Genomic DNA, 24,525 nt, shown 5'->3' on the forward strand with positions numbered 1-24,525 from the left:
TGAACTTTCTTACCATGACAATTTAGAAATAACTAATGACATTGAACAACATAGAAACAGCTACACTGTAGTGTTCAATCACCAAAAAGACTTTGCTATTTCTAACTATTCCAAGTTATGCTTTGACGAGATTACAGCTGACTTGCTCTTGAAAGGAATGACTTTTGTTCCAACTAGGAAGTTCAATGTTATTGACATAATAATTGATTTTAAACTGTATCTAAGAACGTTGAACTTGACCTTATTGTATGAGACTGAATCATGGATAGACACTCACAATAGTAACATCTTTAGAATTAGCTCCACATACAACCCCCCTTTGCATCCTAAGCTTGCAATGTACGAAAAATTGTGTGAGTTAGATCTTTATAACCTGAATAAGAACAATTTTAAGGGAGCCCACAGTTTGGCTAACATTAACCAGGAAGAATGTAAAAGCCTGTTATTCTTGCAAAAGTAGGAAGTGAAGGTTATGAAACCAGATAAGGGGGTGGAGTGGTAGTTATGGATCTTTCTACATACACTGACAAAATGCTAAGTATTCTTGACACAGAGAATTATACGGAGGTTTCCGTTAATGAATTAAATAAGGCATATAAAAAGATTTATGGTCAATTGAATGACATATTCTTAGAGAGAAGAATTGATATTTCTTTGTACAATTACTTGAACATTATTACCCCAAGAGTCCCAGTGTTTTTTGGCATCCTGAAAATCCACAAGGGTCTCTTTGATCCTCCCATGAGACCCTTGGTGGATGGAAGGGACTCCATTACAACAGCCTGTGCCCAATACTTAGATCGAGAATTAAAGAAAATATTACAAAAGGAAACCCAGATATGTAAAGATTCCTGGACCATTTTAGAACAGATTAATAGAACAGAGTATGATGTGAATGACTTATTAGTTACTACAGATGTCAAGGATTTGTACACTGTCATCCCACAAACCATTGGCCTAGAATGGGTTAGCGGAAAGTTATGTGAACATAAAGTAGATCAGGAGAAAATAAATCTAATCTCAGAATTGTTGGAGATAGTATTAACCAAGAATTATTTTTCTTTCAACAATAAATACTTTTTGCAAACAATCGGAGTGGCCATGGGATCAGCTTGTGGTGGGGCATTCGCAAATCATGGCGTACTGGGAGAGACATTTTGTATTCCAGTCCAATTACCATTCTTACATCAAAATGTATTATAGGTACCAGGATGATATTAGTTTAATTTGGAAGGTTCCCCATCTATGTTGGACCAGTTTTTAGAATATATTAACATCACAACTACCTTTCTACAATTTACTTGGGTCATTAATTTGGGCCATATGGACTACCTAGATGTCCATTTGTTCAAAGACAAAATCAATGGAAAGTATGCCACTACAATTTGTAGAAAAGAAACATATTTGAATTATTTTCTGCACTACAGTAGCTCCCACCTGAGACATCAGAAGAGATCAGTAGTCAAAGGGAAGCTTGTTCAAGCTGCCCGTATGGTCACTACGGAAGATGATTTCAACTTGGAGTGAGTGCACAAATTTGAAATCTGTGTTTCTAAGGAGAGCATACCCAGTGGACCTACTCAATGAACTCATAAGGGAGGTTACTGAAAAGAGAGAAATAGGTCATTTTAAATCCATTGTTGTTGTTAGTATTCTATAAGGTGACTTGTCGAGTGTATAAATCATAGCATGAGAGAAGCAAAATACCCCTTTCCTTAAATCTTTGATTGTCACATACACTTCTGACTCTCACAGTTTAAAGTGGATTTTCCACAAGAATTGGGATATCTTAATGGAGGACATTAAAAGATTTTCTCAGGAACAGGTATGCTCAGAATATGAAAGGTTGTTTGGGTACTCATAAATGTGGGTCATGCAATTGGTGTTACAAGGTTAAAACTGGAAACATGTTTGCTATAAACAACACTGAATGTAGTATTAAAGGGAGATATAATTGGTCTTCAAAGGCTGTGTGGCTACATGTGACCAGAGCCATGTGTTCTACACAGGCAAAACAGAAAGAAAATGTACCAGCAGAATTTATGAACATGACTACATCATTAGAAAGAACAACCTAAACAATGCCTTAGCTAGACATATTCATGACAGCATCAACCATAATTTCAGGTTCATGGCCATAGACCATGTAGATATCAACAATAAAAAAACCTTGGGGGGCATTGTTAGAATTAAAAGAACTTAGATGGCAGATTTTATTGCATGCTGGTAAATGGTCTGGTATTAATGACAGGACTTCTATTACTCCTGTCTTTAAAATTAAAGGCCCTTGAAAGAAATAAAATAGTATAACGAATATAAATATGTTTTAATGAATGTGTTATTAATTTATGAACAACTTCTTTCAGAGTAGAGACACCATAATATTAGGGAAAGGGCCTTCAGAATTGTTTGCTTTTAACTGAAACACAATGTTTTTAACATATTGTATTTTTAAGACACATCTGAGATCAGAAAATTGAAAATCGAGATTGAAGGGTTAATGTTTCTTTTCCTTGTCATTGCTAGCTGTTTTCCTTGCGTCCAATCAGAATGAACTATGTAGTATTTAAATGCTTGCTTTATATTATACTTTCGTCTGATGAAGTTTACACTTCCTAAATGAAAGCGCTTACGTGTTGTATTTTTTTATTTTTATATTAAATATTCTACACATTGTTCCCTGTGTTTGGTGCTTGTGGGAACTAAATCTGCCAGTTCGTTTTTACTCCACTGTTATATAAGGAATTTTCTTAGCTTCTTTGTATTCTGAAACAGTAATTGAATCAGTTATTGTTTAGGATTTTCCTGAGACACTGGAAGGAGATGAAACCTTATATTGGGAAATGGTCACTAAGATGCTTAAGGAAGTAGGCTATTCCTTTCACTCAATGTTAGATGTTTATGTTGAAGCTATCCAACAGGAAGCATCTTACTGAAATTACCTTTGGTCTGGTAGGGCCTTTAAACAACTAGAGTAAAGTTGTGTTTTTCCTGGCAGTTGGCTTAGAGAATTAAGGAGCTATTAATGATCTGTTTTTTGGGTTCAGTGCTACAAGGTTTGATTCCCTCAGTCCCCATTTCCTAAATATGTGACTGAGCAAGTCAAGTAACCAGACACTGCTCTCAGGCTGAGTCTGTAAGAGGTCTATGGAGATCAGTGCTCTAGTGCAGAAAACAAATACAAAAAAAATAAAATGTTGGGAGGTGACTGTTTTTGTTGTGTAACTTGTTTGTTTTGACATCTCCCATTATATACTTTACTGTTTCTTATAATGTGCTGTAATGTCTCTGTTATTATTGTTTCAGATGTAGTAAGTGAGCAAGGAAAAGGGATATAGACTGCAAGTATCAAAATGTTAAGGTGGAACTTGGGCTTACTGAGGTAAGAATTCTGAAAGAATTATTTTCTTTGGAAGGAGAGTTAGTAGCTGTCACTAATGTGATGTTAAGCTGTCTTTTAACTAGTGGTAAAACATGTCACATGGTTTTCATTTTGGATGCTTCTTAAAGTATTTATGGTAATGGATGGTTGTACACATGGATGGGGTGGTGGGACATTTGTGCTAAGTATAACTTACTGGTAATACTGGAGGATTGTTGTTAGTCAACCATTGCTCAATACAGTCAATCTTATTTCTACAAGTTTGGGCATTAAGATGACAGATTTTAATGCATTTAATGCCATTATTTTGTATGGCTTGGCATATAATAATGTCTGATGAGGGAGTTTGTAGGTTTTGTTGAAGTGGCACAGTTGTATGAATGATTATTGGGTTGTTAGGAGTCAGTGATATTGCTGAGGGGGGTGTATGTGATTGACATTAAGCAGTGTGGTGTGCTTCTGTTGTGGTATGTGTTCTGCCTGGAGTTGTTAGGACAGATGAGATGTAGTGGACACTGCAGGCGCATATGCATGGTGTTGTTGGGTTCAATGGATGTACGGTATTTTGTGGAAGATATGTGAATGAGAGAGGACCAACATTCATGTCTAAGTCCTGTGATAATGCATTCTTTAGTTTTAGGATGTATGTAAGGAAGAAGCATTTTTCTGAAGCATTTTTGTATGGTACGGTGACATATTCTGCATTATAGGATCATAGGAGGTTACTAGGATGTTGACCCAGAAGTCATTTTAAGCCTAGCCATTTCAACCCAATGTAACACCATAGAGATACTAGTCAATAGCCAAGACTGCATTTAGTGATGAGTGCCCATGTCCAGGAGGGTTGTGGGCACTATCCTTGGTAAGAATTTATGGTGCCCCAAGCACTTATCCAGGTTCCTCTTGAATAGTGTCATAGAGGTGTTCTGTTTCACATAGATTGCTAGCCTGTTTCAAAGAAGTGTCAGTTGCTGGGAGATAAATCTCTCCCTTCAGCATGTCTTATTTAAGTCACAGGCCATATTTAAGTCCCTGGAATGGGTAGCCCTAAACCCATTTGATTTATGGAAATGCAGTAAATTAATTAGGTTTGGGTCTTGGGTTGCTCTTTAGGCCAGGCATAAGTTGCAACTAAAAAGTCTATACAATACGGGGTATAGTGACTGGGATTTTAGTTGGTCCATGTAAGGTACATGCTGGAGGCCCTTGATCTTTGTTAGAAACCTCTGAGGTTTCCCTAATTGCTGTAGGTGCTTAGTACAACACATATCGATTGGGGCATTATACTAATTTATGGGCCAGATAAGTACCAATTATAGTAGAATTATAGCTTGGTTTGCTCTCAAGGTAATGCTTTTACTAATCAAGTGAGCTACGTGGCTTTCCTTACAATGGTAGACATACATTGGTTGAAGTTAAGGTCGTGGTCACCCTGTGATCCCAGGTCCCTTACTGCTTCATGGGTACTTAGAGTATTGTTATGGATTTAATAGTGTGAAGGGACATTGTGTGTGCTGAAGGGAATGATGATGCACTTCTTTACATTCAGCTTGAGACCGTGACTAATACACTTGTCATTGGTCTGCATGAGACCATCCTGGAGTATACTGACATCATTTGGAGATTCAATTATTGCACCTAGTTTGCAGTAGTTTGCAAACTTGATCAGCCACAACCCTTTAGTTTTGACCTGTACTTCTGAGAAGTATATACCAAATAGTAGGGGCTCAGCACTGACCCCTATGGCACCCCACTGGTAACAGGTTTGCTGGTTGATGTGGAATTACTCACTTTGAGAGTGTGTGTCTGGTTTGTGAGCCAGTTGGCAACCCATCTTACAGTGAAGGGTTTTACATTCAGTTTACTAAGTTTATCAGTAAGCAATAAATGTGGGATTGTGTTGAAATCCTTTGCCAACTCGAGTTATGCTGTGTGTACAAATTTGCTCTCATCAATGGCATTGTTCATACTTTTGAAGAAATCCATCAGATTTTACAGGCAGGATCTGCCCTTAACAAAGCTGAATTGGATAGGATCCAGGGTTTGGAGGTTGCCTATGTCTTTATTTATGAAGTCTATAATGATACGTTCCATCACTTTACAGATGAGGTTGGTCAGACTTATGGGTCTGTAATTCCCTGGGTCATTAGGTTAAAGTGAGCAATATAAGGGTTGTAGAGGGTTATAGTATTCACTTTACATGATTAATAGGATGAGTGTTAAAGTTGTTTGCTTTGGATTAAAGATTGGGTACTGTTATATTTTGACTTTGTTTCAATGTGTTGAAGAAAACATCTATCACTGTTAAAGTAAACCTAAGGAAAATAATGCTCAGAGAAGATTTGTAATGCAATGTTTAGGGTGGAGCATTGAAAAATAAAGACAGCATAATTATTTGGGACCTTAACGATAAAGAGGCTGGTTACAGGATCTATTCAGTGGGGAAGAATTGCATGGGAGTAGATCTTAGAGTAGAATTATACCTGGATGTTTGGGGGTGGAACCTAGTTGTGTGGGATAGGGGTAGGGTAGGGTATGGGAGCATAGTGCTACTGAATGTACTGAGGCAGCAGAGAACAGGCTTGCTGTTAAGCAGTGGTCAACCTTTACAAAACAAATGTCGCACTACCTTGTAAGGGGCTATGGAACAGGAACTACTGGCCCAGCATAAATGTATTCTATAGTTGGGCAGTGGACAGCTGTCCTCCTAGAATGATGTGTTAGTGATTTACTATGAACATGTGCACAGAAGTACATGTTAACTATTGTTCAATATGCCAGTTTAATGCAGTTGCTGCCACTCTTTATGTGAGTAACTCTTATAAGTGAAATGTAAGACTTTTTTATATTAATTGCAGATTATTAGTGATCTAAATGCTGTTTTTAACGTTCAATTATCTATTTTTTTGTTTTGAGATAGTGAGGTGTTCTGGTGGAATTTTCTTGTTTATGATATTTGAGCAGTTGTTTTGTATTTCCTCTTACCCAGGTAAGAAAATGGTGGCAAGTAACATTTCTTTTAATCTAAAGTGACAGTGATTTCTGTAGCTTCAGCATTTATAGGCTTGCCAACAGTTATTTTATTGATTTGTCCTTGCCCTGCATACATATACTACATAATTGCTTGCCATCAGAACAGACAGCTGTGCTCCTAGAATGAATAGTCCCAAATTAGATTTCAGAGTCAGGAAAGGAGGTGTTTTTTCACTAAGCTTTTCCAGTAATTGGTCAACACGAAAAATATTGAATTTGGAAAATAATTATTATTTGTTGAGTCCATTTTAATTCATTTTAAATTATATTCCCTTTTATATGAATATTTGCCACTCTACAGATCAATCCTGGATACTGATATTATTCAGATTTCCTGGCACTCAATATTAAATTCAGAAGTACACGCTCACTAATGCTCTGCCACATTACTGTCTCATGTTGCGAGAGATGAATATGACAAAGTGTTTTTCATACACTTTGTGTATTGCTAAACATTTGTTGTACACATTCAGCATGTTCCATGTTTAAACTGACAGTATAAACTTTGAGGATGAAGACTTATCACTAAATTTTACACTGGTGTGAACTGGTAAGCATCAGATACTACTATGTAAAATGACTTTGTGCAGCAATGCAGGAATGGAACAGACATATCTAAATTATTTATTGATTTATTTATTCTTTTTTTTTAATCAAGGGGAATGCCATGTTGTCTCAAAAGTTAAAGAAATCCTAAAATCCTTATCAAAACAGAAGGGTGAGCTAAAAGAAAAAAAAAAGATTATTCTTGTTTCCAAAATAATTTTGGCAGCTTTACTATGTACTATTGCTTTAAAGCTTCAGTACTTCGAAGGTCACAGCTAAACTGGTAGCCATTTCTGAATTAAGAAAATTTATTTAACGTGGGAATTGTTATTTGTCAAGATTTAGTCCGGATTAAATCAGGTGCCCCAATATACATAATTTAGTGATCTATACATTCTACAGTATATTTGAAAACGCAACTGTCAGCTTTGTTTGCATTAGAGAAGCTGTTGCTACAACGAAAAATAATATATTTTAATTTTTGATTGAACAGGCTTCTAACAAAGCCAGTAAACAAGGTTACAGATGTAAGTAATGGTTACCAGGGTAACCACTAATACGGATTTCTCTCTCTTTTTTTTTTTAGGAGAGTTGGAGATATTCCAGAAAGACAGAGAACGCAAAATACAGAGTCGTCAACAGCTCCCAGTTGGAACAACATGGGGGCCTTTTGCTGGCAAGATGGAACTCAGCCATGAGAACAGTAGCTTGGTATGTGAAGACAACATTTTATTGCCCTTAGTTTCTATATGGTCTGACTAGTTGTAGAATTACATTGTTCAGACTTTAATAATTAAAATGTAATGCTCTGCAACATTGCACATTTAACTCAACATTAACTAAATGAGGATGGTTTGCACAGGGAAGACAGTCAATTAGTAAACATTTAGCAATCAGCTCACATGCCATTGCCACATATTATATACTTTTAAGTCAATATGTAATCCACACTTCTTATATGAATATGAGGGCTTTTGTTTAAGTTTAAGGCTACATATAAGTAATTTGTGTAGTGGTAATGCCTTAGACAAGTGACTGCCTGTGCTATTTTTTATGGCTTCTCAAGCTGGCAATTAATCTGAATGCTGGAGAAACTTGCTGCAACCAGATATGTTTCTTACAGTGAAAATGAAAATACAAAAATGAAAAGAAAATTACTGTGCTCAGATTATTAATATTTATTATTGTTACTATTATTTTCATGGAAGAGGTAAGAGATGAGGCTGTGGCAATTCACAATGGACAGCACTTAAGTAATAGTTCATGAAATTGTATAGGCATTAGTTTGTCTGTAGTCAACATATGGAACTATTGAACTATGATGTAGCTTCATCAAAGCTATAGTGACATCAGTTTGTTCCACATGCTGGAGTTGTATGTCTTATTTCTATTAGTCTATTAGAATTCACATTGCTGCTGTTAAAGTAAGATTACAATTACCAGAGTTAAAGAATGTGTACATTATTAATTTATTGTTATTAATTGCATTCTTCCTACTGGAAAAAAGTAGTTATTGAAATCATGTAATCTGCTTTGCCTTGTGAATTATATTCCAAAAGGCATAGTTCATCTCAGGTGGCATACATTTTTATAAAGCATTATTATCACACATATGTGTAATACAGTGATAGTCAAGGCTGTGGTTGTGGCTATGTTTTACATACATCAGTAAGCTTCACTAGGAACCTAAAAGATTTACAACATCAAATTGTGTGAGTGCTGGTATCTCAAATCAGTATTGCTTAAAAACACTTTCAGCAGTCATTGAGTTTGTCCATGGGTTTGATATATATAAGTTATGTACAAGTCCACCCCCTCCCCCATAAAAGTGTACATTGGCTGGGTGGGGAGGTTACCCCTCTACAAAAAAAGGCTTTTTGCGTTGCTGAAAGTGGTTTTCAGCAGTCATAACTTGCACCACTGTCCTCGATTAAATTTTGGTCAGTAAGTCCAAGTGAAAATGTACCAATCACTTACAGTTTGTAGGGTATACTAGTATGGCTGTTTTTCCCATGAAGAATTAACTGTAATTATACATGGTAAGAAACAATGTAAATATATCTTGGAAACACTTTTCATAGTGTTTGTCTGTCTGTCTTGCATCTGTACGTCATTACATTAATCTGTTCATTATATATACAGTTGAATGACTTTTCAAACAACCCTATAACTTTGTGTGGCACTCTGTATGCTGACTGAAGTCTTGAATGTTTAGTACTGAGTGTATGTAACTGTATTTGCCACATTCCCTGAAAGGGATTCATTCATTTTTTTGTGCTATAGTTCATAAATGTGTGATATATGAGTAATTCAATAGTAGTATAAATAGTATGAGTGTCATGGGAGATAATGATAAGGAGTAATGTGTGTGATTCTTTGTTGGTCATGTTTATTTGTCTGTTTGCTTCTGCTTTATATATTTTGTTGGAACTATGAGAATTTTGCATGCAGATTTATTTCTGTTTTTGGGGTAGTAGCATAACATGGGTGGAGCAAGGGGGGGAATTGTCCCAGGTGCAGAGTACAAAGGGGTGTGATTGAAAAGCTAACTCTGTATGCTTTTCCCTTGAAGAGCTTAGGGGATAGTTTGTGGGGCCAAGCCACCATAGGGTGCTGGTTGAGGCAGCTATGGTTCTTTTTTTTGAGGTAGGCATTTATGCCACTGATGTATGTAACCCCCATCTTACTTCATACACTCCATCCTTCCTGTGGGAGCCTTACTTTACTTTACTAGTGTTAATATCCTATGTAGCACCCTTACTTTACTAGTGGTAATATCCTATGTGGCACCCTTACTTTACTTTACTAGTGGTACTATCCTATCTGGCACCCTTACTTTACTTTACTAGTGTTAATGTCTTATGTGGCACCCTTACTTTACTATACTAGTGTTAATAGCATATGTGGCACCCTTAATTTACTAGTGGTAATATCCTATGTTGCACCCTTACTTTACTTTACTAGTGGTAATATCCTATGTTGCACCCTTACTTTACTTTACTAGTGGTAATATCCTATGTGGCACCTTTACTTTACTTTACTAGTGGTAATGTCTTATGTGGCACCCTTACTTTACTTTACTAGTGTTAATATCCCATCCACTTTCCACAGGGAAGCACATCTATTTCACTTTCCAAGCTTGCATTGAACTGAGTAGGGAAACTGTGTCAGATGGGTCTTATCATATTGTAGCTTTGGATGTATTTTTGTCTTTTATTCATATCACACCTCACAACTTTACAGAATTTTGCAGAGTGTGCAGATTTTTGCCTCGTATTTCAGTCTGTTCTTATAAAATTGTCTTTTCTTTTGGAGAAATCATTGGCAACTCATTGAGAGTTGAAGTCAGAAAATGATGACAGGCATTTGAGTTTCAGACTCTGTACCCTTCAGAACATTCATGCTAATGCAAAACCTGTTATTCTATCAACTGTCCAAGTTTGTAAGAGCAATATTTAAAAAGTGTTCCTATTTTTAGGACTTTATCTCCCCATCATTTATGGTTTTGTCCAGATTTCTTGCTGTAAGAGGTTGAGAGGTATGTATTGGATGCATGCTCTTGTGTATACATCTCAGGAGGTCTGACAGCCTCCTATTGTAAATAGAAGTCTTATATGTCCATTGTGGAACTCCATTTATCCAACAGAAAGCAAAACACCTGTGGGTGATCTCCCTCATTCCTGCAAGACAAGTCTGGTGGCAAAAGTTAGCAAAGCCTTTCTTCCCAGCTGCCCATCTAGTTGCAGGTCTTTTGTTGATCTTGCATCATCAGAGGTGGCAACCTGTTTCTGTGTCAACAGGTCATTAGCACTCAAGTTTGTGATTGTGCCTCTCAATACGTTAAAGCTGTCTTTTGAAAAGTACTGATAATCAGTTCAGTAATTGCCAGTATGTTTATAAATTTGACTCCAGTATGTAAGATCATTGGTTATTATTTTGGGGGGTGGGGGTGAGGCTGATTTTACATGCAACAAAACATCAGTCTAACAAACAGATATATGTATTTTATCTTCACTGTAAAAAGCTAGAAGTTTAGAAGCTTTGATAGAAATAACAGAGTTTATAGATTTTATATATATATATATATATATATATATATATATATATATATATATATATATATATATATACACACACACACACACACACACACACACACACACACACACACACACACACACACACACACATATGTATATTACTTTATTAAAATGAACATGCATTTTAACATACTGTACAACTGTTTTGTAAATATCATCATATAACATCAGAATCGCAACAGATCATTTATTTGTCTTTAAAATTCTTCTCAGGCTATAAATTCACTTAGCAATGGTATTCGCAAAGCACAGCTGGAATATTTCTGCATCTTTCATAAAATGTACCTTCTTCTGACTGTTCTAAGAAAAGTCTAAGTTCATTGCCCTGGTTGCTAGAAGTGTACATTACATCCTGCCTTTCAATGTGTTACACTTGTGCATTGACTGCAGAATTAAGTCTGATATGGTAAAGACCGCAGCATGAGCTTGAGAACAAATGTACTTCACATTAGAAAGATTACTCTAAACAACACACGCCAGCTATGTTTAATATTTAATATTCTGTACCCCTGTCTTTGTTATGAACTCTGTTTACAAGCAATTATTTGGTTCAAAATCCCACATTTTGATGACTTTAAACTTTATCTAATTTTTTACTGCACCATATTTAGCAGTAGTCAGACACCTGTTTTATTTCTAGCAATGACAAGGCCTTTGGTGAAGCCGATGTATATTGCTGCTTTCCCCCAGGAAACTGGTCTGCTTAATACCTGCATGCAAGAATATACCTGACATGTGTAGAACATCTAGCTAAGATGAAAAAGTCTTCATTCATCATAGAGAGGGTTTTCTTAGCTGCAACTTTAATACCTGTATTTAATATCTATGTTAACTGGCATGATAAAATCAGTACTCTTCAAGGATTTTTTCCTCGTTCAGATATAGCTTCTGCCTCTGTACACTTTGGTCTGATTTGACCAACAAGTCTATTTACAGACAAGCCATAACCAGTGATGATGTTATGTGACAGAGATCCTAAACAGCTGTTAGACCAACAGTCTTTTTAGGGTTATGACTGTCATTTCTCACATGAACTTCACTATTGCATGTAAAATGTGTCCGCTTTGTATGGCTTGCCAAATTTATCTGATAGTAATGTTTGATATTGAATGTCGCTTTGAAATCTGTCAAAAGTAACTCAGACAAGACTTATGGCTTCTCAACTTAAGAATTTCTGCTTGACATAGACCTCTCTTCATCAGAGAGGTAATTATGTAACTAAATAAGAACTGTGCAAGTCTTCTTAATGTGAACTGAATTTTAATTTTCTTTATCCAGTCCTTCAAATCTGCACAGTCCTATATGTCAGGCTACTAGTAAAAGCATGATGGGTTGCATTAGCCATTTGCTGTACTCACTTTCATTTCATATGTCTTCAGTTTTGCACTCCAGTCATCTATCATTTGCTACACTTCCTGTTCAGAGTCTGCTTGCATTGTGATATTGTCTGCAGACAGCAGCTTTATTGATCTACCCCCAGTAACGTGTTTACTAATGCAGTCCACCAACAGTATGAACTGCAGTGGGTTCAGAGATAAACCCTAATGCTCAGCCCCTTCGATTGGAAAATCCCCTTTGAGTCTAAATACTGTCTGTACTTGTTTCAATGAGTCCTTGTATATCCATCCATCCATCCATCCATCCATCCATCCATCCATCCATCCATCCATCCACAACTCCTTTTTCCCAATTTTGCACAAGAGATCTGGGTGTCACTTCAATAGTGCCAGTCATCTAGAGCCAAGATTTACACCATCAGGTGGTTAGCCCTGCCACTGTAGTTCTTCCACACCACAAACTCACATGTACACTCACAACTATGGCCAACTTAGAGTGTCTAGTCCACCTACTGCATGTCTTTGGAATGTGGAAGGAAACTGGACCACCAGGAGAAAACCCACGTGAATACAGGGAGGACGTGCAGACTCCTCATATATAGCTTGTACTAGTTCTACCAGTGTTTGCTGGGCTTAACACTATTGTAGCACTGCTCAAGCAAACTTGTTTGGTACCTTGTAATATGCTTTGTCCAAGCCTAAGAATGTCCAGTTGGACTCTTTCCTCAACTCCAGCTGCTCTACTATTTGTCATTTTAATGCAGACATCAGGTAATTCGTGCTGCATCCTGACCTAAATTCCAACTGCTCATTTCCCATTTTACTTTCTACTACATATTCAGTTATCTGTACCCCTCTCCAGCACTCTCATTTAGTGTGACAGGAGTTTGATACCCCTGTACTGCCCACAGTTGTGATTTTCTCCTTTGTTCTAGTTCAAATGAATATTTATTCTGCAGTCGTGGAATAACCCTCTCTTTCCATACTGCAGTGAGTACCCTCATGAGCCATTTCTCCTCTAACTCACCTAACATCTCGGTTCCCATGAGCTCATCTGATTTTGCTGCTTTCCCTGATTTTCTTTTCTTTGGTGTTGTTCTTTCTTCTTCTACGGTAGGTTCTTATTCCTCTTTCGCTATACACTATGCATAGGGTAGTATAGCATCCGTAGGATGTTGTGTGTTCAGAAGATTGTGGGCGAACTCCTTCTGTCTTCTTTTGATATCCTCCGTACTGGTGAGTAGATTGTTGCTGGCATGACCTATGAATTGTGTCTTTATCTTTGGGTTGTTGGATCCAAAACATGCAGAAGTAAAAACTTATGACATATGGCTATGAGTTGGATGGCACTGTAATGCTATTTAAATGGACCTGCTTTTTACTTTGGTTCTAGTCTGTATTGCCATGGATTTTCCCAAGCGGTACTAGGTTCTTCTTCTTGAAATTATTGTCTATATATTAAGATTGCTAATTCAGTTCTGTCATTCAACCTTTGTGAGACTTGGGTGATTGTACACTTTAATGAGATTGCTTGCTTAAACCAATGTAATGTAGAAAGATTTTGTCATTCTGGTACAGAATTTACCGATGCTACCATGCAATGTTTGTTCTTTGGTTCAGTCTTCATTTTGTTCACATGAATTTTCATTGTGTGCTCTGGTTTCCTCCTTTGTACCAATGATACTCTCCCTGGTGAAGTGGTGATGCTTCGAATTTTTGCCTATAGGTCGGTACATGTGTTTTTGTGGTTGTGTGGGTAGGAGTGTGTGTGTGTGTGTGTGTGTGTGTGTGTGTGTGTGTGTGTGTGTGTGTGTGTGTGTGTGTGTGTGTGTGTGCGTGTGTGCATGTATGTTTGTGCATGTGTGTCTCTGTGTCCCTGTGTGTTTCTATGTCCTGTGATTAACTAATGCCTTATCTTGTTTATCTCTGACCTCTGATTTGTTAAGTTAGGCTGCATGCCCATCATTATGATAAGCAGAATAGTATAGCATCTAATGAATGGATGAATGTAGTATTCAGCAATCAACATCCTTTTAATGGTGTGTTTGGTGCCCGATTTTTGTTATGAAATTTTAACTTGGGAAGCATGGCCAGGCTTAAGAAGGCCCCTGTGGTTGTTAGCCTAGTAAACGCTTATGAAAATATGACATTGGAAAGCTATTTCAGTAGTATTATTACAATTAATAGTAATATTGTAATATTTGTTTTACATTTGTTACAGATGTATGTGTTATTTTTTAAGTACCTAGGATTATGTAATTAAATCAAAGCTGATGGTGGGACTAATTTATAGCAGAAAGATATTTTAACAGTATTTTTCAATTCATTACCTTTAATGGAAATGAAGTACAGAGGTCTTGTTAAAATTCAACAAAAAAAAGTAAAGTTGTTCAGCTGGCATGCAGAAATGTGGTCTGATCATCTTAAAGAAAATAATAAAATATTTCCTCCTCTGTTGAGAAAAGGGATCTGTATTATATAGGTCAGGTTTAGAAAAAAAAGAGTATTGCTTGAACTAAAAACAAAATTAACTATATTCATGGTTAAGTAGTTCTGATTCCATGTGAGACAAGGTGGTTCGTGCAGAATATGTGAAATCTACAAATATGAGTGGAGATAATCACACAGGGCATGCTATTCTATGGGAGATATGAAAGGTACAGAAAGTTACAGTGGCACACCACCATCACCCTGTATCAGTGAAGGAAGTTTTGTATAACATATTTGCTATATTCATAATTTATTGTAATTGTATAATAATTTTTTGCTTTCCCCCTCTGAACAAAGAATGGATGGATATCCAAATAACACACTCAGTCATTGTAAGAATAAATATTTTAGTACAGGTGAGATACTTTCCAGTTGAACATTTCCACTGGAATTCTTCCTTCTGCCTCTGTTTTTAGACACTGGCCTGACCACTTTTGAGTGAAGAAATGATGATGACCATTTATAAGACCCTCAGCATCCAGTAACATTAATGAACTACCATTTTCTGAGGTCTTTTCATAAGACGAAGGTGAGATGAAGAGATGTGAAGTCATCAGGCTACTCCATGTGTTTGTCCCTTATGTATGCTGGAGTTGCTATCCTCCACATATGTGGCAGCTCTCTGGTTTGTAAGAACTTGCTATGGATTACCTAGTTGCCTACATTATTCTACCTATGGTCTTTTAATACCTGGGAAGACAATTTATCCGAGTTTGAATCACATAAATCCCATTGTCAACTTCTCATTTTTCCACATCCAATTTATTTAGCTTTATGTTCTTTAACCCATATCAAGGTGAGGGAGATGTTTATGTTTTTTACCTGATTTTCCTCTTCTGTTTATTTGTCTTCCTTTTTTGTAGTCTCATTGCCTCTGGTTGATCTCTTATAGAATTCTCAAAATATAAGAAACATACTTTGGACAGAAGTTATCCATCTCACTGTCTTATGCTCTGTGCTGTCTTTCCCTGTTAACTAACCTTTCCTTCATTTCCTTGGCCTCAGTGTAAGTCACATTTTCTTTTTCATCAGTTGTTTCCAGATTTCATTCCAGGTATGTGCTATATATTTTTCTTGTAACATTATCAGTTTTATGGCTAATCAGTGCTGGGTATTTTTCTTCCAAACTAACTGCAGGCCAATGAATAAAGAATTATGTTCCAATATGATAATTTTCAATATCAAACTTTTTACTTGTCAAAAGCCGCGGTAGTGCAGCGGTAGCGTTGTCGCCTCCCAGCAAGAGGTTCTCCTGTTTGATTCTCGGTTGGGGTGTCTTCTGTGTGGAATCTGCATGTCCTTCCCATGGTCGAGAGGCACTCGAAAGACATGTGTGAATGGGCGTGCCTTCGCTGAAGGTTGGGCGTCAGGCTGGCAACTCAGTACCATAAAAATCTACTGCTAATCATTAGCGGATCGGAGTTCTGCTGTGGCGACCGGGAATAGCCGAAAAGACAAGTATTCCTAATTTAGTACAGCATGTCTCAATTAAACAGTACAAAACAGAAGGTAAGGTGTATGCGCTATTGATTTTGTCTTTTATTTGAATGACATTTCACTAAAACATGAATCCAAATAATTCAAAGAAAACTTAAAGCAAACAAACCTTTAAAAGGAGTTTTTTTTCAGGGGGTACCCCCACATCTTTGTTACTTAAATATACAATCTCCATGGTCAAACAACCAAGGAAAAAAATGAGAAAGGACAAGTACTCTTAAACTGCTGTTGGTACAAAAACTCCTACAAAAGTGATTGCCTACAGACTTATGTAATGTTTTCTGAAATGTTATTATACAGAGTATGTTTTCAGTGAAATGATTGTATAACAATTTGCTATATTGATTCTTTTTTAAGTGAAATGGCATCTAGTGGAATTGGCAGCATTCGTGTTATTTAATATACAATAATAGTTTGACTTTGAAAGGCTTTTAGAAAAACCTTGAATGCAGCATCTTACAGAAACACTTCCACTTTGACTAGTCTAATGTCAATTTGCCAAGGATCAGCATCTCTGAACAGAATCCCCCCCCCCCAAAAAGGCCTAAAATACATTTTTAGGTGTTTTAGGGGGGGGTGGAAAGCTACCCTGCACTCCCCCCCAAAGTAGGAGGCAAACCCTTCATAGCCCCTGAACTTATATATATGAGCTCCACAGTCACACCAACTTGAAGAAAAAGGATTTTATCCCCAAAAAGGGCCTCTCTGCTGGCAAAACTTACCTATATTGACTTCCAGTTGAGGAGCTCCAATTCGCGAACTTTGGGAAGATGACACTTGAAAATTCAGTCTGCTTTCAACCATAGGTTAGCCAACAGAAACACCATTTAAAACCAAATGAAATCATCATCTTTTACAACCAAATGAAATCATACTGTTTTTTTTGTTTGTTTTTGCCACATATAATAGGTTGGTTAATTGAATGTGGGAAAAAAAAGAGAAATTAGGAACAACAACCCTTCCTGAGTCCACTAAACACAGGACCAAGATTGTCTGTGTATCTCAGACTGTAATTGACATATTTGTTTACTGTAGCCATGCAGAGGTACAGAGCTAGCAATCAGCTAAATGTGATATGGGAAATTTCCGTTCATTTTACAGATTATGTATTAGGTACTATTAGTAGTCGTATTAGATTAGGTATTTTAGTACAATCTGTGTTTTGGGGTCTACTTCTAAGTCTCATAGCCCATATTACCAAATGCAAAAATCCCGAGATGACAATAACGGAAGTCACAATCCAGAATGTCGGATTTTTAACATGGTAAGTAAACACTTGGCCAACTGGAATTCACGATGAGGGCAGCATGCCCTGTTGTCCACTGTACTCTGATCGTGGAGTTGGTATATTTAGTTAGGGGGTGTTGGGGGTGTAGCCCGCCACATTGGGGGGAGGGGGATTTACTTACCTCGGCGGGAGTTTCCGTATAGTTGGCCAAGTGTTTATTTACCATGTTAAAAATCTGACATTCGGGATTGTGACATTTCATTATTTTCATCTTGGGGTTTTCACATTTGGTAGTATGGGCTTTGAGATTTAGTAGTACATCCGTGTTTTGGACATGGCCTTGTACCGCTGCAAAAATAACTTGTAAGAGTCTAATAGTGCCAAATTTGATATGTCACTGATTTGAGCAGTCCCTTGGGTGGATTAAGATTTGGCAAGTTATATAGTCAATTCAGTTTTGTTTGTGGAATAATTGTACAGTAGTATATGAATCCCTTGTGCAACATGAGTAAATCTGACACCGTCATTCCTGTATATTAAAAACAAGTTTTAATATATTTTCCACAACAGTGAAAAAACACAAATTCAAGCTTTCTTTTTCAGGCAGCCATACACAGAACAAATGTACAAAGTATATGTAATACATTTTACCTGCTTTGTCACTGTAACATCAATGCATAAATGAAGTATGCATTTATTTGCCTTTTAAATTCTTCTTCAGTTAAGGACTTAAGAAATTATTAACGAAGGCATGTGTAGAATCAGCCTTTTCATGTCAGACATCTGAGGCACAGTTTATGTAAGGCGTAAGAAAAGAAGTGGTATTTCACTTGAAAACTATGTTTCAGCATGCATATGCATCAGATACAAAGACAACTGATACAATTTGTCTCATATTGTTAGTTACCTGGGGTATTTTGTTACATACTTTAACCATTTGTTTCACATGATGCTTCTTGTTGGTTTGTGCTGTCATAGATTTATTTTGTCCTGATATTTTTATCTGTCCTTATATGTACTCTATTACAAATACACTGCTTTATTGTTTTTTTTCTCATGGGATACAGTTACTGATTATGATTAGTTATATATAATACTTTTCCATGTATTCTTATATGTTATGCCCTTGGCATAGGCCTTAGCTGAAACAGGTCAATTTTGGATCCATCCCCATCCAGTTTAACAAACTAACGTTGATAAATAAAACAAATAAAAATACATGTAAAAATAAACTGCATGAAATTACATGTGTAGAGGTAAGGTCTTATTTATTTATTGATTGATTATATCATATCAACTATGTAGGTGAATAAGTTATATGACCATTTTCTGCCATGACTTGTGTTAAGCAGAGACAACATATTTATATGCAAAGACAAACTTACAGCGACATACAAAAATGCTATTGAGTATCATTTCAAGAAAAGACATAAAGGTATAGAGAATCATTTCAAGGATATGTAAAATAAGAGTTTGAGTATCTGTTAATATAGTTCAACTGTTTGTACTTTGTACCACATTTATGTATTTCCTTTTATCAGTACTGAAATACCTACTTATACTTCGACTTACTTTATTTTGCTGCAGCTTTACGTAATAAGAAAATGTACTGAAAGCTATTATTGAAAAAGTGTAATGTTTCACAAACTATGATTTGTAAATTCAGTGTAAGAAATGGCCAAGGAAGGCTGTATTTGCATAATAGAGTAGAGAAAATTAAACAATGCACCCTTGTCATTTTTTCAGTAATTATGTGGAGGAATTCTAAAAAAAGTGTTTTTCTTTGGATGAAGCCTTCATTTTTTTTCTTTTTTTTGGTGTTAATCTGTGCCCCGTGGCAGGGTTTTGTGAAGCGAAACACTGAACAGCTATCTCAGAACTCCCATTGTTGTAGGCCCTGTCAGAAGCAGGAAAGGATGATGAAGGCCTGTGTTGGTCTGATAAGGAAAAGAGGATTCAAAATGGCTGTAGTGAGAGACGGTGGGAGTGGAATATACGACATTGGACAGGGATGTGACACAAACCACTTAATGGGATTGCAAGGGATCATGTTCAAACTTTGATTCCTTTTAGAAAGTTTCCTACTGAAAAAAAAAAGTCTTGAGATAGAAATCAAGAACCAAGATCATTTAATACTTGATGTATGTGAAAGCTTCTCTCCTGTGTACCTTGATAAAAGTGAGTCTCATCTTCACAGCTTTGGAAATAACTAGCTGATCTACTTGCATCACTGTGTGAAAATATATCCTTTAGTACCTTTCCATTTACTTACAAGTATGCAGCCGAAGTTTAGCACAAAATAAAACAGTCTGACAATGCAACCACTGCATTCTGAGTGCACCTTTCCTTTGCTGCAGAGACCACTGATTGCGTGGTAAGAAAGTTTTAAGCATTTTTGTACAGTACAGAGTTTCAGATATTGTAAATGAATAAAGACAGAGAGAAACAAGCTGCACCCATTTTATAATGAGGTTGTAATTAAATGCAGTCTGTGACTTTATGTCATTACTTATAGAATTTGATGGCTGAAAAATAGCCTAGTATTCCATTTATATTCTAAAATAGTAACATATAAGTAGGTACTATGCATGTTTACTTGTCTACTTATGCAAACATATTTTGTAAATAATAAATATGAATCTTAAATATGTATTTGTAGTCTTCTTTTGTATTTGATGTGATTCCCAAAGAAATTATTGTCATGATCAAAGAAATTGCTTAACATAGATTCAAGTACATCTCTCTAGTGTGTCATAACTTTCACTTTAAATGTACAATATCATTTTTGTGCTTAGATCCTTTAAACTAAAATTCAGGTAAAATGTTATCTGTTTTGCTTTCCTTAATAGATAATTTTTAGTTCTTCTTTTTGCTATCTCTGAATGCTGTGCTTGAATTGAATTGTGATTTACCCTTAAAGTCTGTAGTCAAGGGCATTTTCAACTTATGTGATATGTAGCTTGGTATACATCCTTTATTATTACTGAGTCGTTTGTGTTACTAATTCTTTATAAAAAATAATTAGTCAGAACACATGATTGCATTGTACCTCTAGCTGACTCAGTATCTATGTTATATTCCCTTTTACTATTACAGTATTTGTTAGCTGTCACTATGCTGCAGTTCCTGTCCAGCCTTTAGTAGTATGTAATTCAGAATGAAGCTGTCTTGATTATTATGTGAGGAATTGCTTAGACATGGTTTGTATTTTGTTGCAAACGTTTTACTTTTGGAGCACTCATATTGAAAAACTCGGCCTCCACACTTCATAAGACATACCTTCACTGTACATTCAATACTTAAAGTAGGTTTACCATTAAAATATCGACGTTCACTAAGTAAACCTATCATTTCCGCGGTTAGAAAGTGTGATATTGAGCATACTAATGAGGTGAAAATGTCAAAAATAACAGTGGTGCAAACGAAGTGCGAATCAGTCGAATTGTACTCTTTCAATCCATCAGTGCTAGTGACACCAAAATCATAAAATGTGCAAGTATGTGAACCCGAACATATTTATAAACTCAGCTTTATATGTTTTCTGATGGTTTGTCCACTGCCGTAATGTCACTTTAACATTCCGTACCAGATCCGTACTGCGTAGCGCTGACAGTCATGTTTTTGCAGGGGGCAAGCCCCCCTGTATCCCCCCCTGTAGGGGGATGCACCCCCCACACCCCCTGCTACTTATATATTCCAACTCTGAGATCGCACTACAGTGAGGAAAAGGATAAATCTCCCGATCCACACTGTGATCTCTGTACCTAATACCACCCACATATAAGCAAATGCACAGTGGCATTCGCTGTAAAGGAGACTCGCAGAATCGAAGGTAGACAACATGGAAATCAGCCAACTGACATTTGGCATTCCCATGTTTGCCAAGCCTTCATTCTCTATTTTGATAGTAAACCCTTAAAGTACCGTGCTTACTACATACTAAATGTCTGTATAATGATCATCACGTTTATTGACTGAAAATTGTCCTGATTGCATTAGCATACAACTGGTTGTCAGATAAATGAAATATTCTGCAACCATTCTATTTTGCTTGTATAGTCAACAGCTCATTCTGAATTTATCCTTCTGTCTGTCATACCTGCATGCATTATCACCACATACTGCATAAGGACCTGTCAGTTTTAGAATTTCAGTTAATTGTAAATGGACTCCTAAAAAATACATATATACATTAATACACATGTATTTTAATATCTGGTTTTGTGCTGCTTAAGCAATGTACTTTGAGTCAGTTTCTTGACCATTTAAAACAACAAATAAATAAATTGATTGTCATAATTGCGGTCTCAGGATAACATTTTAAACTTTTTGTAACAGTCATTAATAATGTAAATGTGTTCAAAACTCCTCAACTGGTTGGTCCAGATAACGGAGTGGTGATCAGATTGTATTTTTAATTATTCAAGGCATTTTGTTGCTGCCCATTTTATTGCTGCATTTCTGGGGCCGATTCATTCCATATCTGTGACAACAGTACTGTGGTATAGTGCACCGTGTTGTTTTGCTTTCATAATTTGGCTTTAGTGTATTTATTTGTCATCAGAAACTGGTGAGGTTATGAGTGAGTGAGTACAGAAGGATGTCTTTTTTGTTTATAACTAAAATCAGCATGAGAAAAGAGAATGATCTGGCATGCTTTAAGTAATAATATGGGCAGAGATATAACACTGTTTTTATAAGTGGAAGTCTATTGTCCAGGTACAGCTTTCATCAAAACCATTTTTTTTTTTCATTTTTTTAGGCTTTCCTACTTTGGGTAGCTTCCCCTGTTTTCCTCATACTAGAAGCAGCAGCACTTTTAATTATCCATTTGGTTCCATCCCTTCCACACTTACTCTGTTTCAGCACAAAAGTAGTCATCTGGCAGGGGAAACACTTTCATATCAAAAAGTATATATCATCCTGATTTTATTAAGGGGAGTGATATAAAAAATGTGAGTGAATATCTGGCACGATGTGTGTGATTAAGGGTTTTTCCAAGCATTAAAATACCATGATAGGGTGTTGCTCATGAAGATTCAACCAAGAACGTACAACTGTACAATGGAGTAATGCCACATAGGTATCTGCACAAAAAGAACTTACAACTGTAATGGTATAATGTCACGTAGGTATGTAGATAACACAAAATTTCAATTGTATAATGGTATTGTATCACAAAGGGATAAACGCAACACATAATCTACAACTGTATGATGATGTAATATCACATAGAGTTATCCAAAATACAGAACTTACAGCTGTAAGGCAGCATAACGTCACATAGGGATGTACACAATACAGAATGTACAAGTGTATGATGGTATAATACCAAGATTTATTTTCAGTTGGTTGACTAACACAAATTTTGGCATCTATTCAGTATAGAAAATGGAACCGTTAACGTCCTAGTAAGCATGCACTAAGTTTGCTTCTCTCAGCACATGCAAATATTACTTAAAAAAAACATAAACAGCATCTCCCCATGTGAGGTTAGTACCTCCCCACACCCCCAGCTAGTTATATATAACTCAGACTGCACAATCTTTGGGGAAAGTGAATATTCCAGTACCTGGAGATTGTCGATCTCTCACTCCTGTCCAAATGCTGTGGATTAAACAGAATTGATCAAACTCCCTGTCAACCAAATGACAAGGAACCCAATATCACTTAAATATGCTCCCAACACAGATCTTACAAGTGTATGATGGTATAATGTCACACTGATATGTACACAACACAGAATGTACAAGTGTATGGTGGTATAATGTCTCATTGGTATGTACACAACACACAACTTACAAATACATGATGATATAATGTCTCATAGGGATGTACACAACATACCTGCAATAAGAGCCACATGAAACCAAGTAAAATAGATAGTAGAATCCGGGCTGGCTGTGAAAATATTTTTAATTCAAATCATCCAAAAACAGTGAGTAAATATATTCAAAATATCCAAAGCACAATGAGTAAATATATTCCAAGTCAGCACTTTCGTTTGTCAAACTTCTTCTGACAATAAAAAACATCACTTACTTCTGTTAAAACTATTTAAGATTCCTTCCCTGCAATGTTATTGGTCCATCTCGCTGAAAATACATGATGTCAGCAAAATGACCCCCCCATCCTAAACACACAAGACTGAAGCGTATCTTAAAGACATAGTCATTTAAAATAATAGTTTATATAATTATGTACCTCAATCAATACATTTTAAACCACAAACCAGGTTAAAAGGCAGGAAAAACAACTTAAATACTAAACTACATGAAGTTACATATAATACCTACATAAATAATTGTAAGATATTGCAGATAAAAAATTTTTTTTACATGTAATTTTTTTACATGTATAAATCACTCCATGATGAAAATACATAACAAGTACAAAACAAGCGCAACTAGCATGTTTATGTAAGAAAGCCAATAATAAATAATAAGCAATATAATGAATGTGCAAATAGGCCAAGACTAGATAAATAAAGCCACTATTGAATATAAACCTAAAAAATGATTGAATGTGCAAGTGTATTATAAACTCACAAGAGCCATCGCCGAACCTGAAATAGTAAGTTATAGCCACGGTGTACTAAACCCAAACATACCTAATAATATACATTTGTATAAATAAGTCAAACATTGTAAAGTATTTTAAAATATTATCAACATTGTGAATCATAATAGTCGAAAAATAGAAAAATAAATCACCTTTCTAAGGATTTTAGTTTTAATATGCTGTTAAGGGAAAGGAACTCATTCAAGCCTGGCCAAGAGTGTGCGCACAGGCGAATTTGCCACCTCAATTCCATTTTTTTTAAGTGAGCTGGCCATGCTCCCCCATCATTGTTTTTTAAGGAATCTAAAACAATGAATTTAAACTGATGTGTGGGGTTTAAACAAATATGTT

At 36.1% G+C, this 24,525-nt stretch overlaps 1 protein-coding gene across 3 annotated transcripts in view; it reads left to right on the plus strand.

The window, feature by feature from the left end:
• The window catches only part of ZFPM2 (zinc finger protein, FOG family member 2), a 1,273,567-nt gene that overhangs the window by 561,020 nt on the left and 688,022 nt on the right, over window positions 1-24,525 (plus strand). For 2 of the 3 annotated variants that reach the window (XM_044065695.1, XM_044065696.1), the window contains exon 4: window positions 7,548-7,672. In XM_044065695.1, coding sequence (XP_043921630.1) covers window positions 7,548-7,672 — 125 coding nt within the window. Of the gene's footprint in view, window positions 1-7,229; window positions 7,322-7,547; window positions 7,673-24,525 lie in introns of those variants that run through there. The other variant, XM_044065697.1, reaches the window with a different exon arrangement.

The sequence above is a fragment of the Protopterus annectens genome, chromosome 3.part0, assembly GCF_019279795.1.
Source record: "Protopterus annectens isolate FY-2018-M chromosome 3.part0, PAN1.0, whole genome shotgun sequence".
Taxonomy (NCBI): Eukaryota; Metazoa; Chordata; order Ceratodontiformes; family Protopteridae; genus Protopterus; species Protopterus annectens.